The sequence below is a fragment of the Gigantopelta aegis genome, chromosome 8 (assembly GCF_016097555.1).
Source record: "Gigantopelta aegis isolate Gae_Host chromosome 8, Gae_host_genome, whole genome shotgun sequence".
Classification (NCBI taxonomy): domain Eukaryota; kingdom Metazoa; phylum Mollusca; class Gastropoda; order Neomphalida; family Peltospiridae; genus Gigantopelta; species Gigantopelta aegis.
This window is the reverse complement of record NC_054706.1, coordinates 31,954,426-31,977,754: the sequence shown is the minus strand read 5'-3', so window position 1 is coordinate 31,977,754 and position 23,329 is coordinate 31,954,426. Positions and strand designations below refer to the sequence as shown.

Below are 23,329 nucleotides of genomic sequence, written 5' to 3'. Positions count from 1 at the left end.
GTGTTTAAAAAAAAATAAAAAATAAAAAATGTTTTCATTAAGTTTAGCTACCCGCATGACAATCGCGACTCGTGACATATGATTGCAAACTTCACAAGATGAGATATAAATCATATTTGACAAAAAAACAACATGAAATGTTCTATTTATTATACAACTTTTGGCAATTTAACTTTATTTTTAAAATGGCAGCAGCAAAATAGTTCCGGCTTTCTTACAGTGAGGGGCGAGATGTAGCCCAGTGGTAAAGCGCTCGCTTGATGCGCGGTCGGTTTGGAATCGATCCCCGTCGGTGGGCCCATTGGGCTATTTCTCGCTTCAGCCAGTGTATCACGACTGGTACATCAAAGGCCGTGGTATGTTCTATCCTGTCTATGGGATGGTGCATATAAAAGATCCCTTGCTGCCAATCGAAAAAAGTAGCCTTTCAATATCTGTGTGGTCCTTAACCATATGTCATATAACCGTAAATAAAATGTGTTGAGTGCGTCGTTAAATAAAAGATTTCCTTCATTCTTACAGTGAAGATATCACTTTCTACAGTGACGATAACACATTTTAGAGCGAAATATTGAAAGTTTTCGTCACTGATATTTTAAGATATTTCACTAAATGTTATACAATAAAACTCTATTCTGAAATTCGATACATGCTTTATGTTCCCGACTGAATGCTAAGTAACGTGCAGGACCGATATTATAATTAAAAGAAAACGCAGTATACATCTCATTTTAGAGTCATTTCCCCCATACGATCTAAAAACTCCAGATATTCGCATACTTGAAAATACTATTCGAATATTTTGAATAGCAAATTAGCGTGCGAATATTCGAATATTCGGACCGAACATTAGTAAAATCCTGTTTGAGACAAACAACATTAGGACGAGTAAAAAAACAACTACAAAACAAAACAAGACAGAAAAAAGAACATAATGAATAGGAAACACAGATATGTTTTGCTCTTCAGTACCTTGGGTACACCTTAGCAGTAAACTGAACTATATTCTTCAAAAAAAAGTAGGGGAACCTGAAATATTAAAACATACGTTTTGACCACAGACATCCTAGTAAAGAACGTTCAGGTCTGTTTATCAACACACCGAAACACATTTCATAGTTTGCACATGCATCACGCAATTGCCCCATACACGTGCGTGAGGTGTCATTCTCGATTTTGACAATTTCCAGGAAGGTCGATTAATCACTGTGAAACATTATTTCTATCAATCTTTTTTTCATTCTGTTGATCATACAGTTGCTATTGTTTTGTTTTTAGTCATTTTTATTGTTTGAATTTACGATTTACTGATAAAAAACGTCAACTTTCAAATTTCACTTCTGACCCCAATCGTCCTTCAAGATCTTTGGTGGTCATAAAACCTACTGTAATGCTGAACTACCGGTTGTAATGTTTGCCCAATTAATTCACTATTATTATATAACCATTCCCCACAGCTAATATACCTTCCAATTTTGGCAATTGTAAAGTCTTATTAGAGTTCCCCTACTTTTTTTGAAGAGTATATATATTACCATATGACTATATATAGCATGCAGTGAAGCTCAGTTCACTCAAAAGAAACATGCAACAACGGAGCTGGCGGAAATGGTTCACCTTTTGATGAAAGGTTGCCTGTTTATTTATTTAATATATGTTTTGGTTATATTGAAAATGTAAAACACAGGCCCGTACGCAGGGTCTGCCGAGGTCCATCCGTGGATGTGTAAAAAAATAAAAATAGTCCGACGATGTGACAAATTTACTTCCCAGAATGCAGGAAAATGCATCTCCTGCATTCTAGATTTAAAAAACTTTATATATTTCTGCGTACGGGCCTGAAAGACCCCATGATAATGAAGAATTGATTTATGAATGATTAATATTTTGAGTGAAGGTGCGGCAAATCAACCGCTAATACCTATATCACAGTAACTGCTAATGGATGGAGGAAGGGTGATGTTATTATTTTTTATGTATCTTCCGAATAATATCAAATTTCTTTCTTTTACAAAATGGTCTTCTTGATACATTATATTTGCTCTGTGGATGAAGCCATTGATGATATACAAAATCTGTACCTACCAACCTTAAACCTGATTACGAGTCATTTCATGCCGCTTTTATCTCTGTCTGTCTGTCTATCTGTCTGCCTCTCTCTCTCTCTCTCTCTCTCTCTCTCTCTCTCTCTCTCTCTCTCTCTCTCTCTCTCTCTCTCTCTCTCTCTCTCTCTCCACCATCTTCTTGTTTTGGTAATATACTTCCGCATAAACACATTACTTAACAAATATTTTTTTCCGATTACCATTACAAAAAACTATAGATTAACTACTAACAAGTTAAAATAGACATCATATAATGTTTCCTTTGCTATTATCTCCCGTGAGTGTTTTATCGGTGAGTTTGATCTTATTGAAACAAACCACTAATGTGTATACGTTGTTTTGTATTTTGATCTCGATCCATTATCCCTAAATGGAATTCCGATTTGTTTTCAGGTTTTTTTAGTTCATATACCACGCATTTTCGATAATCAATGAGCAAAAACTGACGGTGAATCTTGGAGGAGATAATCAGTATCAAATTCAGCAATCACAAATTTAGATGATACCTGGAGTGTAGATATATGCCCACAGGAAACGACTATGGAGTTGCAGAAATACGGATGAAACTGAAAAGAGACTATTCGAACACGCAGCTTCTTTTAATAGACGGATATCAAGGTGATCAAGTAGATCAAGCAAATGGTTATTTCGTCGTACATAAAAGGCTGGGGATGGTGTACATGCGAGAACAAGACAGGGAAAATAATGAAATGCTGGTTTACTGCAATTCCGCACATTGTTTTCTAAGCGATACGAAAAGCAGCTGGACTTTGCAAAACGTTAAGGATCTAAATCATTGACTAATTATTTATAACCGTATAAGTTTTGAGAATTTGTTAAAGAAGACTTTATATCTTGGATTTCGTTAATAAGAACTAACGTAAAGAAGCTGGGATGAATTAATGAAGGTTTAACGATATAGGGGCTTATTAATATTATTTTTTGTTGTTGTTGTTGGCTTAAAACGACCTCAGTATACTGTATAAGCATCGCGGTTATTGTGGATCAAATATAAAATAAATCGTTATCACACTTGGAATGGTGTTCTGAGAAAAAAAAATATTTGGTCATGAACACAAAAAAGATAGCAGATTAAATAAGAAAACCAAAAGCAATGAAAATGATTGTGATCAGCAAGCCGTAAATTATGTTTCTAGTAGGCCTACTGTGATTCGTGAGTGCATGCAGACAGTCAAGACCATAGATTCCACCAACGGAACATACACTTTTGTCATTGAGATTTGAATACAAATATTCGTGAAAGAAGAGAAAGATCACGACTAAAGACCACCATAGATTCCACCAACAGAACATGCACTTTTGTCATTGAGGTTTGAATACAAATATTCGTAAAAGAAGATAAACATCGCGACTAAAAACAACCATGGATTCCACCAACAGAACATACACGGGAGCCGGAACGCCAACACTGGTGACGTCGCTGCTGATATCTGTTGTTGCCTTTTTCGTCATCATCATCGGTAACGCTCTGACGCTGGTGGCGGTGTGGCGCACGCGACGTCTGCAGACGATACCGAACATGTACGTCACTTCCTTGGCTGTCGCCGACCTCCTGACGGGCTTCCTGGTCGTTCTCAACTTGCTACTGACCGTGGAGGTGTCCGAGGACCTCTACTACAACAGGTCGCTGTGTGTGGCCGAGCTCATCATCAGCCTGGCTCTGGGGGGAGTCTCCGTCACCACCATGGTGACGATCGCCATCGACAGGTACATCTACATCATCCATCCTCTGCGCTACCCGACAATGACCACTCCACTAAGAGCGAAACTCATCATCGCTACAACGTGGATAGTATCGTCGTGCCCCAACGTGTTCCTCGTTTTCCACAACGACTGGGATCCGTCCGTTGGCTGTTCGCTGCCGTCAACGATTCCCGTGGAATTCGTATACAGATTCACTGGTGGCTATTTTGCAATGGCCAGCGTTGTAACCTGTCTGTTCTATGGGGCGATCTTGAGGACGGCGTGGCGTCAGAATCGCCGCGTTGCCGCGGACCTGAAAAACAGCGAGTTGACCAAGTCCAGCTGGAAGCTTCTGAAGCTCTTCCTGGTCGTGTTCGGAGTCTTCTTCGTATGCTGGTTCTTCGTTTCGTTGGTATTCATCCTCGGCCGATTCCTGACTGTTCCTGCGTGGGCTTCGTATATTTCGTTTCGAATGTTGTTCGTCAACTCCGGTGCCAACTTTTTCATTTATGCATGGATGAACAGAGATTTTCGAATTGCTTTCAAGAGTATTTTGTGCCAATCTGGAAACGCTTGCTGTGTGTTAAGAGAGACAAATACAACTTGATTGTCAACCGACTTTGTTAAACTTATATTGTTTTTCCTTCATTTTATTTTCGTTTATGATGTGTGAATATAGTTACATTTATTTTAAAGTATGTTAATATTTTTATCCAATTAAGAATCAAGCACGCTGCCCCATGTTATGGCCGTGTGTCCTGGGCAATGGTTATTGATTAATTGTTAATGAGAGAGAAATCGATGCAGAAGCCTTACGCCTTCCCATCGGGCTGTTAAAACTCACTCTGTATGGATTAAACAGTTTGGTTTGTTCAACGACACAAATAGAGCACATTGATTTATTCACCACCGGCTAAATTGGATGTCAAACATATAGTCTTAGAGAGGAAACCCGATACATTTTCCCATTAGTAGCAAGGGATCTTTTATATGCACCATCCTACAGACAGGATAGCACATACCACGGCCTCCGTGGGAGTCGGTACGATACCTACGTACCAGTCTATGTTATCTGTTAGAGACAGAAGTCAGTAGTTAGTGGTTGATGAAATAGAGGTCGCTCTTTAACTGAAATACGGAATAAGTCTTAAGGAGGGAGTAGCTCTACGATAGAGCACTTGCCTGAAATGCGATGAGTCATAGGATCCATTCCAACCCCCTTAAAGGACCCCCCCCCCCCCCACACACACACACACGTCCCAACCAGTTTTCCAAGACCCGTAGGATGTGGTTAAATATATCAACTGCGCCATCAAAACCTAAAATCAAAACCTATTTGTAGCTCTCCACCTTTCACTTTAGAACGACGATCAAAATTGCGCCAAACTTCCTTCAATAAAATGCGCACCCTTTCTCTTTGGCTTAATCCTACGGGACTTCCAAAATTCCATAGCACATACCATTGTCCGCCTGTTACCAACCTTGATTGGACTGCTGGTGCTCCCTTGCACCTGCCAGTGCAGGCGGCCCCTCCTTCACCCTCCCCACCTTTCCTGTCTTGGACGGAGGAGCCCAAGATAGGCGTGCGCTACAACAGCTTGCTCTGAATGTGCACGTTAAGTCCTTTTCCATTCCATTCCATCAACACCTGTTAACTTGCGTCCAATTTCTAAACAGTTTAAAACATTTAGCTATGGGGTCCATACTTATAACGAAAAAGCAGGTTTTTGAAATTACATAAATGGATGTGGGGTATTGTGCCTATTGGGGGGGGGGGGGGGGGTATTCATGGATAGAGTAAAACGAGAAGGAAATGTTTCATTTAACGACGCACTCATCACATTTTATTTACGGTTATATGACGTTAAACATATGGTTAAGGACCACACAGATATTGAGAGAGGAAACCCGCTGTCGCCACTTCATGGGCTACTCTTTTCGATCAGCAGCGAGGGATCTTATATGCACCATCCTACAGACAGGATAGTACATATCATGGCCTTTGTTACACCAGTTGTGGAGCACTGGCTGGAACGAGAAATAGCCCAATGGTGCCACCGACAGGGATCAATCCTAGAACGACCGCGCATCAAGCGAACGCTTTACCACTGGGCTACGTCCCGCCCCCTTCGAAGACAAGGATTCACATAAATTAGTATTAATTTAGATGCGACTTCATCATTAGTAGTGAGGGTAGTTAGTCCATGGCAGGTGGAAATAAGCAGCATTTGGTGGAATTTACTCGTGTCACAAACGTTTCACGATGCATAGTGGAGAGAGATCAAAGTCTATTGTCCGTCCCGCAGGGATCGCATTTTTTCATATTATGTAATTTACTATAAGTTATTTATAGATTATTTGTAAATTGCACACACAAATTGTATTTCTTTGTTATTTCCAAAACACTTTTACTTTTCTTCTTACGTCAAACCAAACTGAAATTATTTACAAAAAAACCTTTTAATAGAATGATGGGACGAACTATAGATCAGTATTTGACCCCCTTCGTTACACATCACCTTAGACAGCCATGAGTTCGGGAATCCTTCACCATAACATGGTTTGGCTGTCACAGTATACTCCTTGGCTACGACGGAGATATATGGATATAGGACAATTGCTTACTGGACAAATATTCACCGTTTTGTTGCTCACTGAGTAAATGTTCACCCAAATAATGTATTCATTTTGGGTTTATTTTTTTCGCATTCTCGAAAAATATCCACAGTGTTAATTAATGACTCTCAATCGAATGCTTTTGCCAAAATAAAGCTGGAAATACTTTGTTATCATCTACAAACAACATATTCTGAAAGCATTTCCAACGTGTCTTGGTTTTTCTCTTCACGTTGGGTTTTGGGGGATTGTCGTTTCCCATTTTCAGGATGAATGTGTCTATACCATGGCATGCTCTTTCCATAAACTAACAATTAGTATCCAAACGGAACGATATGGTTGTAACCCACAAGCTGCCTTAATTCAGGATTTCACGCCTCACAGATGTTGGCTCTGGCATCATGGCTCATTCCCAGTCTGGAGCTCGTCGCGGTAAGACGTGTTTATGCACACTGCACGTACTTTCGCGGCTCGACTTGGGGATCCTTCACTTTTGTTGTTTTTATCAGCGAAGTGAAGTTTTCTACTGGGATGTATGCGGCCATTGGAACTGATTGAACGCTGGAACGCTTCTCGTTTCGACAGTTTGCACCACCAGGTTGGATTCTTTTTTAGCGAGATTCCTTGCCTCCACGTCATTTCTCCGTCTGACTATGTTGACTTTCTTTTTTCGTGACTCGTATGACGGCCATTCTGCAGAACGCCACGGTTGTTCGCGTTTAGTCTCTACATGTCCTAGCCTGTCCTTTGTTTTATTGTGATACCATCTCGTATCCTCCGGAGTCGGGCCCATCCGCACCACTATACCAACCTATGACGACTGGACTATACCCTAGTCTGATTCTCTCTCTCGTTCAGACGGATCCGGCTTCTCAAGATCTGTATTTCAGCACAGCACTACACCTTCAACGTCTATTGACTGTCAATCTAGGGGTTTTCTTGACGGGATGCAACCCATCTCGTCCCTACAAGCTGTGCACCTTAACGGCCTTAACGAGGCCACTCACGTGGACATATAGATCGCACTTTAAACTTTTAGACCTTCGTTCAAAAGTTTATGTCGAAATTACTTTCTTTTTTTAATATTATTAAATAGTCCGATCCTCTTTTTTTTCTCTTATTTATTTTTGGACTGTCCTTCTAAATGGCTCCAAATTATATAAATATTCGACCGAGCAGTCAATTCTTTTTATTTTTGGCTTGTAACTTTTTATCTTTTCTTTTTTGTTAAAAATTCTATTAACTTTTTTACTAATTGCTATTTTCAAAATTCTGCCCATTTTCAACTCTACCCCCCCCCCCCCCCCCCCCCCCCCCCCCCCCCCCTATCTAATTTCTTTTTGACCACCCGATCTAATCTAGCGACCAAATTTAATAGTAGAATTTTCTTTATTAATTATATTAGAGATGCGCATAAAAATTTTAAAGGCCCACTATTTAATTTTTGGATGTAAATTTCAAAATTGTCCGCTTAATTTTTTTCTGTCCCGGGACAAGCCCCTGGCTATCCAGAGACAGGCCCCGGGACGGACATGCTCGAAACTCTAATGGTATATGAGCATGTAAAAATTATTTGCACTCGCACTCGCATCATGGCAGGATCATCAAGGGCAGCTTGTGATGGAGGAAAACATCCAATTGATGCGTATCCACTAAGAGCAGCATGTGCCCGCCTAAACATACTGGTTATGTAGGTCGCAGTACGCTAGAGGACCCTTTAGATCAATATATATAATACTAGTAGGCCTATATGGTCTATCTTGTTGAAAGGCCATTCCATCCAACCAAATAATGAGTATACACAGTATCATTTTCTGCTCACTTCGTGGGTAAGCATTTGTCCAATGAGTTCATATATCTCGTCAAGGATTAAGTGTGCGTGTCCCAGAATATTGCACTACATGTATTAGTAATTTTAATGGCATACAAAACCCCAGTGTTATTGCAAAGATTTGCCATTTGTTCCTGGTCATGCAGATAAAAACGTATGTTTTGTTTACGCCATATAACCGTCAATAAAAATGTGTTGAGTGCGTCGTTAAATAAAACATTTTCTTCCTTCTTGTTTAACGACACCACTGGAGCACATTGGTTTCTTAATCATCGGCTATTGGATGTCAAACATTTGGTATTTTTGACATATAGTCTTAGAGAGGAACACCGGCCTCGGTGGCGTCGTGGCAGGCCATCGGTCTACAGGCTGGTAGGTACTGGGTTCGGATCCCAGTCGAGGCATGGGATTTTTAATCCAGATACCGACTCCAAACCCTGAGTGAGTGCTCCGCAAGGCTCAATGGGTATGTGTAAACCACTTGCACCGACCAGTGATCCATAACTGGTTCAACAAAGGCCATGGTTTGTGCTATCCTGCCTGTGGGAAGTGCAAATAAAAGATCCCTTGCTGCCTGTCGTAAAAAGAGTAGCCTATGTGGCGACAGCGGGTTTCCTCTAAAAACAGTGTCAGAATGGCCATATGTTTGACGTCCAATAGCCGATGATAAGATACAAAAATCAATGTGCTCTAGTGGCGTCGTTAAATAAAACAAACTTTACTCTTTTTTTTTCTTAGAGAGGAAACCCGCTAAATTTTTTCATTAGTAGCAAGTGATCTTTTATATGTACTATTCCAAAGACAAGATAACACATACCACGGCCTTTAATATACCAGTCGTGGTGCACTGGCTGGAACGAAAGATAGCCCAATGGGCCCACAGACGGTGATCGATCCTAAACCGACCGCGCATCAGGCGAGCGCTTTTACCACTGGGCTACATCTCGCACCCTCATGCAGATACTGCGTAATGTTGAAGCGTTTACACATTTTGCCACCCAGGGGCTACCGTTTAACCTTGAGGTAAATGCGTTTATATGACCAAATTTACGTTATATAACGGGACGTTTGTCTCATAGAGTAGTAACTATAGTTTCTCCAGGTGTAGGCGTCGGTGGTGGGGGAGAATTGTTCGAACAACACCCCCGCATTTTTTCAAATGCAATATTAGACAAAAAGGGTCCGCTCGTTTCACATTCGAACAACTCCAGGTACAGACCTTGCCCGAGTACTCTGACTGTAAGATGGCTAGACGAACATTTGCACCATCATTAATCATCCAAATGTCCGTCTAGCTCTCTTACAGTCAAGTACTCGGGCTAGTTCAGACCACGCTAATTTTAACAGGTGCACGTAAACGTATCTTTTTGCGCTCTAGACAGCAAACTCCTCGAAATAAATTTTCAAGAAGGGCCATTCCCAGTCTGGAGCTCCACGCGGTAAGACGTGTTTGTTTCGCTTGTGCACACTGCACGTGCGTTCGTGTGCTCGACTTGGGGATCCTTCATTTCGTTGTTTTTGTCAGCGAAATGAAGTTTTCTACTGGGATGTATGCGGCCATTGGAACTGATTGAACGCTGGAACGCTTCTCGTTTCGACAATCTGCACCACCAGGTTGGATTCTTTTTTAGCGAGATTCCTTGCCTCCACGTCATTTCTCCGTCTGACTATGTTGACTTGTATTTTTCGTGACTCGTATGACGGCCATTCTGCAGAACGCCACGGTTGTTCGCGTTTAGTCTCTACATGTCCGAGCCTGTCCTAGCAGCACTGGAAGATTGACCGCCCCACTCTAAGAAGAAATAGGAAGCGGGGTCGGCCCCTACTACTCTTTTTCTAGACTTTACCTTGCTTTATAGTGATACCATCTCGTATCCTCCGGAGTCGAGCCCGTCCGCACCACTATACCAACCCATGACGACTGGACTATACCCTAGTCTGATACTCTCTCTCGTTCAGACGGATCCGGCTTCTCAAGATCTGTATTTCAGAACAGCACTACACCTTCAACGTCTATCGACTGTCAATCTAGGGGTTTTCTTGACGGGATGCAACCCATCTCGTCCCTTTAAGCTGTGCACCCAAACGGCCTTAATGAGGCCACTCGCGTGGACATATCGATCGGACTTTAAACTTTTAGATCTGCGTTCAAAATTTTATGTCGAAATTACTTTTAAAAACAAATATACTCTTCAAAAAAATAAACGCAAAAGGGTACAAATGGGTTATAACTCCGATTTTATGTTTCCTACCAGTTCATGCTTTGTGAATATAAGGTCATTGCATGTCCCAAACACATTCCCACGGTTACATTCGATAAAACGCAGCTACTGTACAATAAAGTTCCAAAATGTGAATATTCGCAAAAACACAGCCACGTGCAAACCATGTCACCACTGCACGTGCGTTGTCTGCACATGCAACATGAACACCGACAGTATAAAAGTGCAGGGTGTTCGCTTGCCTGGCCTCTGTATCTGGCCGACAGTTGACAATCCAGGACATGCCACGTCTCAGTGAACCGCAGAGAAACAATGCCATCGGCCGACTAGACGCAGGCGAATCCAGAACGGCCGTTGCCAGGGCATTCCATGTGTCCCCAAGCACCATCTCCAGACTGTGGGACCGTTACCAGTAACATGGATCAACACGTGACCTCCCTAGATCCGGTCGACCACGGGTCACTACCCCCGGGCAGGACCGCTACATCCGGGTACGCCACCTTCGGGAACGATTGACTACTGCCACCTCCACAGCCGCAGCAATACCAGGTTTGCGCAGGATATCCGACCAGACCGTACGGAACCGCCTACGTGAGGTAGGAATTCGTGCCAGTCGTCCAGTTCGAGGTGTCATTTTAACACCACAACACCGTCGACTCCGACTCCAGTGGTGCCAGATTCATCGACAATGGCCTCAACTGCGATGGAGACAGGTGTGGTTCAGTGACGAGTCCCGATTTCTGCTCCGACGTCATGATGGAAGATGTCGCGTGTATAGGCGTCGTGGTGAACGTTATGCGGCAAACTGCGTGCAGGAAGTGGACAGATTCGGCGGGGGTAGTGTCATGGTGTGGGCAGCCATCTCACACACTGGCAGAACTGACCTGGTCCACGTGCAGGGCAACCTGAATGCACAGGGCTACATTGACCAGATCCTCCGGCCACACATTGTTCCAGTTATGGCCAACGCCAACGCAGTGTTCCAACATGACAACGCCAGGCCTCACACAGCACGTCTCACAACGGCTTTCCTACAGAACAACAACATTAATGTCCTTCCTTGGCCATCGACATCACCGGATTTGAACCCAATTGAGAATCTATGGGACGAGTTGGACCGACGCCTCCGACAGCGACAACCACAGCCCCAGACCCTGCCCGAGCTGGCAGCAGCCTTGCAGGCCGAGTGGGCCACCATCCCCCGGGACGTCATCCGTACTCTGGTTGCTTCAATGGGCAGGCGGTGCCAGGCAGTTGTCAACACACGCGGAGGCCACACCCGGTATTGACTCCAGATGACCTTGACCTTGGTGGTGTGTCCTATCACTTACTCACAATGGACTAGAGTGAATTGTGAACAATCCTGCAACATTTGGTAATTATCGGACTCACCATTCAATAATTAAATCAATTCTCCAAATGTTACGACAATGTGGTTTTGCGTTTCTTCTTTTGAAGAGTATATTATTAAATAGTCCGATCCTCTCTTCTTTCTCTTATTTAATTTTGGACTGTCCTTCTAAAATGCTCCAAATTATATAAATATTCGGCCGAGCAGTCAATTCTTTTTTATTTTTTGCTTGTAAGCTTTTTATTTTTTTTACTTAATCTATTAACGTCTTTACTAATTGCTATTTTCAAAATTCTGCCCAGATCTTATCGGAGGTCGGACTCGGGATGGGCGTGTTCGAAACCCTAGTGGTATATGGGCACGTTAAACTAGTTATCATCATCACCATCAAGAAGAGCAACACAACAAAACAAATTGCGAATAAACTCGGTACATCGGCATAATATCCTTTGGTCTATTCAAAAACACCCCGTCATAGTTCGGCTCTTTACGGAATCCAGTTCATAATCGGCTATGAACTTCCGAATGTACTTCTATCAAAACGAATACATCCGACATGTTCCGAGTCGCATTCTTGCGCGGGTCGTACTGTATTTGACCTTTAAACCTCTCACAATGGCTGCCCATGACAACCATTATGCAATTGCGTTATTTATGGCAACAGTTAAATGTTAAATAATAATGTAATACCACTCTATAAAATTACTTTATTGACATGAATGCTGCATAGCGAAGGAATAAAATGCTATACCTAATGAAATAGTATGAATTTTCGTGGATCTATTTCCTATGTGTTATGAGTCGCAGCAACACAAAAGCATTATTTGTTGTGCAACGACCACGTGCAGTGAACCGCGATTTATCCGTTCAAAACATAGCGAATGGTCTGGGTTTGTCGGCGATTTCTTGCCTAGGTTCGCCGTAATTGCTTGAAATAGAAATGTAGCTGTCTCACGCAATACAAATTACAGTGGTAAAATGAGCCATGATTGCTTGTTCGACAGCAGACTTCAAAACGGACAGGGCAAAGTCGTAAAGACATTGCTAACGGAGGATGGATGTCATTATCCGATAATTGCACATAATGCGTATACTGATCGACGAAAGTTACAGTCGGCACCGCCCAGTAATGTTACGCACTTGCGGGGTTCGCGACCCATGCACAGGACAACCCTGGTCTTAGCAAAGCCTCCCTGGGTACCTGATTATGACACAACCACTAAACAGGTAAGGATATAATGTAATTAATTACAGGGTTTCTAGATTTAAAAAAAACAATCACTAGCCATAGGATCAGTGATTTTTTTTAATTTACTAGCCACGATTAAAAATTAACTAGCCCTACCTTGCATTAAGTTAATATAATTTTACTAAATCAAAGTTATAATCTGATATGTCACCTAAAGAGGGAGATAGATGTTAAAAGTACTAACACTGGGGGTTTGGGTGGGATCAGGATATTCATATTTACAAAATAGACTTAATTGCAACATTTGACTTTTTTTTTTTCACTAGCCGTCGGGCATGGCAAAAGGGCATGAGTTCGACCCATACCCCCCTATTCAGTGGTTAGGGTAGGTTTAGGTATAGGGTTAGTCTTTAGAGCCTTTTTATATAGAGGGGTAGTGTTGGAACTCTTTCCGTCAATAGTAGTTATATACTAGCCCAACATTGAATATCACTAGTCATAGGAGTGGGGCTACCATAATCTAGAAGCCCTGTTAATTACAAGATGGTATAAAAAAAAATTTATTTAATTTTTTTTTATTTGGGATTTGCTTATTCAGTTATTGAACTTTTTGCTTTGTTGCTGCACAAACATTAAACCTACCAGAAGGGCCGGTGCCTTACACTTGCCTTTTACTAGGGTCTTCATGAGTACTCGAGTACTCGGGCATGGGTCGAGTCCAGCAAGGGTCGAGTCCGTTCACAGGACGCGAGTACCCGTACAAGGTGGAATACAATGAGCAACTATAACACAGTGAACAATGTAGGACAATAATTTCAGCAGTAGATAATCAACGATATAAGTTACACAATAATTATATGACCATGCATATGTTTCTTTTTTTTTAAACTGACCGTCTGTCCGCCACAACACTTCTAAATACAATACAATGGCATGATTTGGCATCCACTTTCAGCGCTGCAATTAAGATGCATAATGCTAGTATATTCCTTATTCTCGTCATCATCTAGTGTAAGTGTCGGGTACTTGGGTCCGGGTTGAGTTTGACCTTCGAACGTGGCTTTCACTGAACAGTAAATTAACCTGCTGTGAGTGATCATTAATGAATGAATGAATGTTTAATGACACTCCAGCACAAAAAATACACATCGGCTATTGGGTGTCACAAATTGTAAGTGTATGAACATATTATTTGTATATAATTATGTAAAACCACAGTGTAAGGAGCTGTGGGGGAAAAGTATAATACAATACATAAATCAAGGTAAGTATATTTTAAAACTTTGTATAGAAGTCAAAGTGTTTTAAAAACTTTACAATTAATTCTGAATGAAATATAAAAGATTCCAAAACATTTCTGTTGCCAAATATATAATTTCTCGTCGGCTTGAGATGATCACACTCCACCAAAATATGGCTCACAGTCAGTGTACAGTGTACACTGACAATGTTCACACTGAGGGGGAGTGTCCTTCTTTAAAATAAATGAATGTGTCAAATATGTATGGCTGACGCGGGCACGGCACAAGACTACATCATCCTTCCTGCACCGCCTGTAGGATGACTGCCACTTTCCCAGGACTGGCTTGACCGAATAAAGCTTGTTCGCAACTGTACCGTTCCAACCATCTTGACAAGTCGAAAAGATATATTGGTTAATATGAAATTTAAAATTACTGTAGGGGATACCAACATTGACATGGGGCAAGTTCAAAGCAGACTTGGCAGCAACATCTGCCTTTTCGTTACCATTAATGCCAACATGGCTGGGTACCCAACAAAATATAATATCTTTATTGGCAGTTGATAAAAAGACACACTTTCGTATCACTATCACAACTAAGGGTGGTTCCAAATTCATGTACTGTAAAGCTTGGAGACACGAAAGTGAGAATGTAAAAATAATATATTTGGATGCACATGAATCCTTAATCTGATCCTGGGCTTTAATGATTGCCCAGGTTTCAGCAGTAAAGATCTTTTATATACATTTTTCCACAGGCAGGGCAGTACATACCATGGCTTTTGATATACTAGTCATAGGGCACTGGTTCGGACCGAAAAAGCCAAATTGACTGATATTCTAAATACAAAAATGCATTTAATACAATATTTGTATATTTTAGTTGTTAAAAATGATCAGCTAGTTGGATACATTTTACATTGGTAGCAAACACAGGACAAAAACATTTTGTTTTGTTTAACTGGTACACATTGATTAATTAATCATTGGTTATGTTAGATGTCAAACATTTGGTAATTCTGACTCGTAGTCATCACAGGAAACCCGCTACATTATTCCTAATGCAGCATGGGATCTTTTATATGCACTTACTCACAGACATGAAAGCACATACCACAGCCTTTGACCAGTTGTGGTGCACTGTTTGGAATGAGAAAAACCCCCAATCAGTTGAATGGATCCACTGAGGTGGTTTGATCCTGCAATGCAAGCACCTCAAGCGAGCACTCAACCAACAGAGAGAAGTCCCGCCCCCAAACACAGGACAGTCATTTGAATAACATCACTGCACCACTAGAAAACATTGATCCTTCAGCAAATGCACAACAGACACTTTAACTACTAGTACACAACCTAGAAAATGTTGGTCGTTTAAAAACACTTCTTAAAGGCATACTGTCTTTAAGGATTTAAGGAACTTATTTCTCTAAAAATGGATAATAAATAAAAATTAAATTAATAGTTGGAAATCAAATCTAGCTATCACATCACCTTAACTGAACCATGATGGAGTGAAATCTATGTCATCCCTCTCAGCAATTTTAGTTTTTGAATTATGGACCATTGCCATAATTCAATTATTTTTACAAAATGTCATTAATAAATGGAGTATGGTGGTTATGAACATTGTTGAATAAAGTACATTTAGAGACAAATCAAATTATTTTTGTTCAGGTAATTATTTGTTAGACCATTGCCTTTAAGGAGTGAAGTTTGAGTTTTGATTTATATATGTCACAGCTTTTATTCAGGGATTTACGGTGCTTTGTTGGGTGTCAGGCACAAACGTGAGTTTGTTTTAGATTATCATGGCACTCCAAGTTCTTCATGAATATAATTCGAGACTTACCATATAATAATATTCTATCAGGCCATTCAACTCATTGTTGGACCAACCTTACATGAAATTACTGTTTGCATGCATGTTATAACCCAGAAACAACCAAAATAAAAATCGAGTCCCACAATGATTGTAACATTAAAAAAAAAATTGTTTTGTTTATTGACACCACTAGAGCACATTGATTAATTAATCATTGCCTATTGGGTGTCAAACGTTTGATAATTCTGACACATAGTCATCAGAGGAAACCCCCTATATTTTTGTAATGCAACATGGGAAGTTTTATATGCCCTTCCCACAGACAGGATAGCACATAACACATCTTTTGATATACGAGTCGTGGTCCACCGACAAAGATCGATCCCAAACTGACCGCGCATCAAGCGAGCGCTTTACAACTGGACTACGTCCTGCCCGACTAACATTAAAAGTAACTTCAAGGATGACCTGAACTTATATCACATATATTCCAAAAATGGTTTTGGGTTCTGTTTCAGGGCTCGAAATTAAGAATTTGTCTCCCTCGGCAATTTTAAAAAGAAATTCCAACAGTGAAACGGCCCACCGACAGCAATTTTGAGTGTGCCTATGGCATTTTTTTTTTAAAGTAACATTTGCAGTAAATGCACATGGTTAAAGGGTTATTTTTCTGTATGTGTAGACATATTTCAAATGTGCAAATGTTAAATATTGGCAGATAACGTACACCAGGTGTATACACTTTGCCATTGTTGAGGAAGCTTTACCGATGGCACCGATGCTTTCTACCTACAGCAATTTATATTTCAATGGCGGCAGTTTCCGTCGGTGCCGTTGTTAAGTTCGAGCCCTGCTGTTTACTGTTTTGGGAACGGGACATAGCCCAGTGGTAAAGTGCTCGCGGTCGGTTTAGGATTGATCCATGCCGTTGCCCTAATTGGGCTATTTCTCGTTCCAGCCAGTGCGTGCTCCATAACTGGTGTAACAAAGGCTGTGGTATGTACTATCCTGTCTGTAGGATGGTGCATATAAAAGATCCCCTGCTGCTAATCGAAAACAGTAACCCATGAAGTGGCAACAACAGGTTTCCTCTTTCTATATATCTGTGTGGTCCTTATAACCATATGTCTGATGCCATATATATATATAACTGTAAATAAAATGTGTTGAGTGTGTTGTAAAATAAAACATTTTCTTCCTTCTTTTACTGTTCTAGACTGATTCGAGGTTCGAAATTCATTTTGTGACGTAGGAAGGAATCAAATTGCTTTAAGATCAAGATTTGAGAAGCAGTTCTAGTGTGGGGGAGTGTACCCCCCCCCCCCAATTTTTTGCGACAGTTATATATATATATATATATATATATATATATATATATATATATATATATATATAAAAAAAAATTAAATTATGTTTGAGGATCCAAGGAATCCCTTTGGGAATGTTTGTATCATTGGGGCTTCCCTAAATGGCTTTTCTGGATCCACCACTCTAAGTATTGATATACATTCTATAGTTGTATAATATTTAAAGGAATGCTTAAGCAAGGCTTTTGGACTGGTATGCATATTCAATGATGTATAATGCACATGCTTAATATCAGCAAGTATATTATTATATTTAATTAATAAAACTGTTCCATGTGACAGCTATTATATATAACGGGTGCAGCCATTTTGTTCCATTCCAGTGAATACGCCCTCTGGTGAGCTGGTGGTTACATAATACTTAACGCATAACGGCAGAAATGAGTCTTAGAACTAGAAAAAGAAATCTACCTGTCTTTTGTGGGATGATAAAATAGTCATGCATTGCAATGTTCTGTAATAATATACATCCCAGTAAGCCAGCAATAAGTATATATTATTTTTCGATACAAAATAAACCACCATTGTCAAAGTGGCTACACAACAAGTCAAAATAATTATACCATGTTTTGTCCATGAATTAACCTACGTACGGAAATAATACACAGATTGTGTTCTTAGTTAATTGGTCTATTCTGTTGTTTGCCTCTACCTGTGATTCCTGAATGGCAGGTATGTATTTGATTGGTAACCATGGCCGACAAGCCAATTAATTGACGCTGTCTATAGACATAAAAATACATACCAGTATTTTTGTTATATTACTTGTCATCCCTAAAATGGTAATGGACATGGTTTATTACTGTAAATATTTCTGTAAAACTATTGATTAAGTAGCCTTTCCCATCTAAAATAACAGAACTGACCAATTACGTAGTCCCAAAGAAAAGAAAATTATCACTTGGTCATCATGGGTTGCCGTTTTTGCTCCAATGTAGATTATATACTAATAGGCCTAATAGTGTACATTTTTCCTTTGGGTTATTTAATGGAGAAAAATACTATAACCCCATTTCGTTCCGTTGATGTTACTTGAAATATATTTAGTTAAATAGTTTTTACATTATCACATCATTTATGTTATTTTACAAGTGAGGTTGATCAAAGAGAAGCACCTTGTTGTAAATTACTGTGTTTGTTTACACTGTGCATACAGGAGTTGGTCAGGAGCTGATGTCACTTTGCCCCAAGCTAGAGTACGTACTTAACGCCTTGAAAAGAAAAGAAAATGGCAGGAATAAAACACTAAAATTACACTTTTTTCATTTGTTAAAGTGTCAGTATGTGTTTGTGGTCCGGATATGCATCTTTCTAACACATAAGGCTCATGTTTTAGTTTACTCTTCCTTTTAAAGATGAAAATCAAAATATGTTCTTAGTCCTGATTACTAAAAAGGACATTATATGTGTGTATTTTGTACTTCCTGTCAATTTCAACTCTGCTGACTCTTGATTTTTAAAACTGTATATTAAAACGTAAACCTGGAATATATTTTAATCAGGGATATAGCTCTGCCACTAGCCAAATTTGCCATAATTTGTGAATTTTAGGGATAATCGGCTAATTTTATTTTAATTTGGCAAATAGGCCTAAAATTCATGTAATAATTGATATTTGTTGTAAAATAACTGTAGGTTTAGTAGTTTTAAAAGATAATTTGGCAGTATGTTTTGCTCACCCATAGCTAACCCTATTAATAATGTATGTTACATTAATACGGTTGACAGTATCATTTTATAGCAAACTGACATGGGGTTATTAAAATTGGAAATGTTCTGTTTGTTTTATTGCATTAGTAAAAGAAGTTACACAATGAGAAAGTTAGATTGCAGCATTAAACTTAAAGGATTTCCCTAGTTTTAATAAATTATTCCATGTAACCTATACATTACTGCCAATGGTGAAACTATGTACCAGTATGAATTAAGATACTGTTGGGTAGTATTTAACATTCGTGACTGTAAAATATTTCCTGGTGATAAAAACCCACTTGACTGTTTGTAAATCTCAGTCAGTGTGTTTATAAGGTAAATAATCATGGCAGCTATACAATGTTTTCCTCAGGGTTTGAATTAATTGTGTTGTACAGACATAATCTGTCGAATGATCTTTTGCGGTACCAGTAATAGAAAAGCTTTCTTTACTACTTTGTAAAAAATATCACATGTGAATCAAAACTTACAATAGCAATTAAAAGTGTTTAGATCTTTTATTTTGTGAAAGACATTTTCCAGTTTTGAAGAATTTTTTTTTTCTATACTACATAATCTATATAATTACACTAAATATAAGTTGTCAATAAAAAAAAAAAAATCTAAAATATTTGCTAGCTAGTTCATTTGTTAAGTCATTTATTTATTTTCTTATTCATTTTTTTTATTTCATCAGTGTTCCTTTCAAATGCCCTGAAGAATAAAATTCAATTGATATATATATATATACATAGTGAAACATCTCAAAACCGGACCCTCTGTAAACTCTCCCTCTCGATCTCCTTCTCTCCCCCCTCTCACTCCCCCCTCTCTCTCCCCCTCTCCCCCCTCTCTCCCCCTCTCTCCCCCTCTCTCCTCCCTCTCTCTCTCTCTCTCTCCTCTCTCTCTCTCTCTCTCTCTCTCTCTCTCTCTCTCTCTCTCTCTCTCTCTCTCTCTCTCTCTCTCTCTCTCTGCACAGTTCTTACTTGGCTATATATGACTGTCTGTGCAGAACAGGCATTAATGCTTAATGTTTAGTCAGAGAGAAGCTTTGTAAATGCCTCATGAACACTTTCAGTTTAGCTGTAAAAAACTTGTTGTTTTGAGTAGGGTCTTGTACTGAGATGTGTCCAGTACTTACCAGCCATAACACCCATGGCTTAATCACTCTCCTGAGATTAATTCAAAGACAGTAATTTTTACCTCCCTTAAACATGTAAATTTATATGATATAATTCTTCAATAGAGGGGCCCATCACATTAATGTAATGTAGTTGGTGGCATTAACAACAAGATTCTTCACCTTAATTAAATGGAAAATTTAATCACTTGATCAAAAATTGAAGGGGCCTCACACACGTAAAATTAAGAAGTGAAAACGTTCATTGCCTACTTTAGTATATTTTATTAAAAAATATTATACATGATCAATGTGTAACTAGTATACAAACTAAACTTTGAAAGTTCTACTGACACTTTATAAAATATTAATTCTGAAATAGGAAGGTACAATTGTCAATAATACGCTGTCAAGATCAAACCGGTTTAAACGAAAGACTAGTACCATATCCTCAACCAAACGTTCTTCGTACAGCGCAATATTTCTCATTTAATTTTTTGAAACGAACCCTAGATTTTCAAATCCGCAAACGCATGTGTCAACCGAAACTGACAACAGGATCGTTTGTGCTTTGCCGAGCAATGGCGGCACAGGCAACGAATCAAACGTATACTTTTGACAATCTCCATTCATCGCAAAGACAAAAATGCATTTTAGCTTGTATTTCATATTTGTACATGATATTATAATATGGTAACCAGAGACTAACTTTAATATCAACAAGTATATTATTATATTTAATTAATAAAACAGTTAAATATGACGGCGATTATATATAATGGGCACAGCCATTTTGTTCCATTCCAGTGAATACGCCTTCTGGTGAGCTGGTGGTTATGTAATACTTAACGCGTAACGTCAGAAATGAGTCTTAGAACTAGAGAAACAAATCTACCTGTTTTCTGTAGGATGATAAAATAGTCATGCATTGCAATTTTCTGTTATGATAACACAGAGTGTTTTCTTAGTTAATTGGTCTATTCTGTTAGTTGCCTCTACCTGTGATTCCTGATTGGCAGGTGTGTATTTGATTGGTAACCAGACGAACCAATTAATTGACACGGTCTAGACACAAAAATACATACCAGTATTGTATAATATTACCTGTCGACTCTAAAATGAAAATGGACATGGTTTATTACTGTAAATAGTTCTGTAAAACTATTGATTAAGTAGACTTTCCCGTCTAAAATCACAGAACTGACCAATGACGTAGTCCTAAAGAAAAGAAAATTATCACTTGGGTATTGTGGGTTGTCGTTTTTGCTCTAACGTAGTGTACCAATTGGCCTAATAGTGTAAATTTTTTCTTTGGTTATTTAACAAAGAAAAAAATATAACCCCATTTTATTCCGTTGATGCAACTTGAATTATATTTATTTAAATAGTTTATTACATTATCATATCATTTATGTTGTTTTACAAGTCAGGTTGATCAAAGAGAAGCATCTTGTCATAAATTACTGCTTTTGTTTACACTGCATACAGGAGTTGGTCAGGAGCTGATGTCACTTTGCCCCAAGCTAGAATACTGGATGCCTCGAAAAGAAAAACAATTGGCTGCCCCCAGTTAGCAGGAATAATCACGTTTTTTTATTAACACTAAAACTACTTGTTTTTCATTTGTTAAAGTGTCAGTATGTGTTGGTGGTCTGGGTATGCATCTTTCCAACACATAAGGCTCATGTTTTAGTTTACTCTTCCTTTAAAGATGAAAATCAAAATATGTTCATAATCCTAATTATCAAAAAGGACATTATATGTGTGTATTTTGTGCTTCCTTTCAATTTACCGGCCTCGGTGACGTCGTGGTTAGGCCATCGGTCTACAGGCTGGTAGGTACTGGGTTCGGATCCCAGTCGAGGCATGGGATTTTTAGTCCAGATACCGACTCAAAACCCTGAGTGAGTGCTCCACAAGGTTCAGTGGGTAGGTGTAAACCACTTGCACCGACCAGTGATCCATAACTGGTTCAACAAAGGCCATGGTTTGTGCTATCCTGCCTGTGGGAAGCACAAATAAAAGATCCCTTGCTGCTAATCGGAAAGAATAGCCCATGTAGTGGTGACAGCGGGTTTCCTCTCGAACTCTGTGTGGTCCTTAACCATATGTCTGACGCCATATAACCGTAAATAAAATGTATTGAGTGCGTTGTTAAATAAAACACTTCTTTCTTTCTTTCCTGTCAATTTCAACTCTGCTGATTTTTAAAATGTATATTAAAACGTAAACCTGGAATATATTTTTAACCAGGGATAGCTCTGCCACTCGCCAAATTTGCCATTTATGAATTTTAGGGACAATTGGCAAATTTTATTTTAATTTGGCAAGTAGACCTAAAATAACTAGGTTTAGTAGTTTTAGAAGATAATTTGGCAGTATGTTTTGCTCGCTCATAGCTAACCCTATTAATAATGTATGTTACATCAATACGGTTGACAGTATTGTTTGATAGCAAACTGACATGGGGTTATTAAAACTGGAAACGTTCTGTTTGTTTTATTGCATTAGTAAAAGAAGTCACACAATGAGAAAGTGAGATTGCAGCAATAAACATAAAGGATTCCCCTAGTTTGAATAAATTATTCCATGTAAACTATACATTACTGCCAATGGTGAAAGAATGTATGAATTAAGATACTGCTGGGTAGTATTTAGCATTTGTGACTGTAAATTGTTTTTTCATTGCATTTTTCTTGGCATTAGGTATTTGACCTGGATATTTCCTGGTGATAAAAAGCCACTTGACTGTTTGTAAATCTCAGTCAGTGTGTTTATAAGGTAAATAATCATGGCAGCTATACAATGTTTTCTTCAGGGTTTGAATTGTGTCGTACAGACATAATCTGTCGAATGATCTTTTGCGGTACCAGTAATAGAAAAGCTTTCTTTACTACTTTGTAAAAAATATCACATGTGAATCAAAACTTACAATAGCAATTAAAAGTGTTTAGATCTTTTATTTTGTGAAAGACATTTTCCAGTTTTGAAAAAAAAAAAAAAATCCTATACTATATAATCTATATAATTACACTAAATATAAGTTGTCAATAAAAAAATAAATTCT

At 39.1% G+C, this 23,329-nt stretch overlaps 2 protein-coding genes across 2 annotated transcripts in view; both read left to right on the top strand.

Annotated features, from left to right (window-relative positions):
- Positions 1-3,489: 3,489 nt before the first annotated feature.
- Positions 3,490-4,416, top strand: LOC121379618 (probable G-protein coupled receptor No9). The gene has a single exon (XM_041508265.1). The coding sequence runs from the start codon at positions 3,490-3,492 to the stop codon at positions 4,414-4,416; it is 927 nt and encodes a 308-aa protein (XP_041364199.1).
- An 8,221-nt stretch (positions 4,417-12,637) lies between these two features.
- The window catches only part of LOC121378873, a 28,512-nt gene continuing 17,820 nt past the window's right edge, over positions 12,638-23,329 (top strand). Inside the window, exon 1 of the mRNA XM_041507228.1 lies at positions 12,638-13,056. Coding sequence (XP_041363162.1) covers positions 12,808-13,056 — 249 coding nt within the window. The 5' untranslated portion in view covers positions 12,638-12,807. The remainder of the gene's footprint in view (positions 13,057-23,329) is intronic.

Excerpts from the sequence above, each read along its gene's own strand:
- LOC121379618 (XM_041508265.1), top strand. The coding sequence starts at position 3,490 with ATGGATTCCACCAACAGAACATACACGGGAGCCGGAACGCCAACACTG.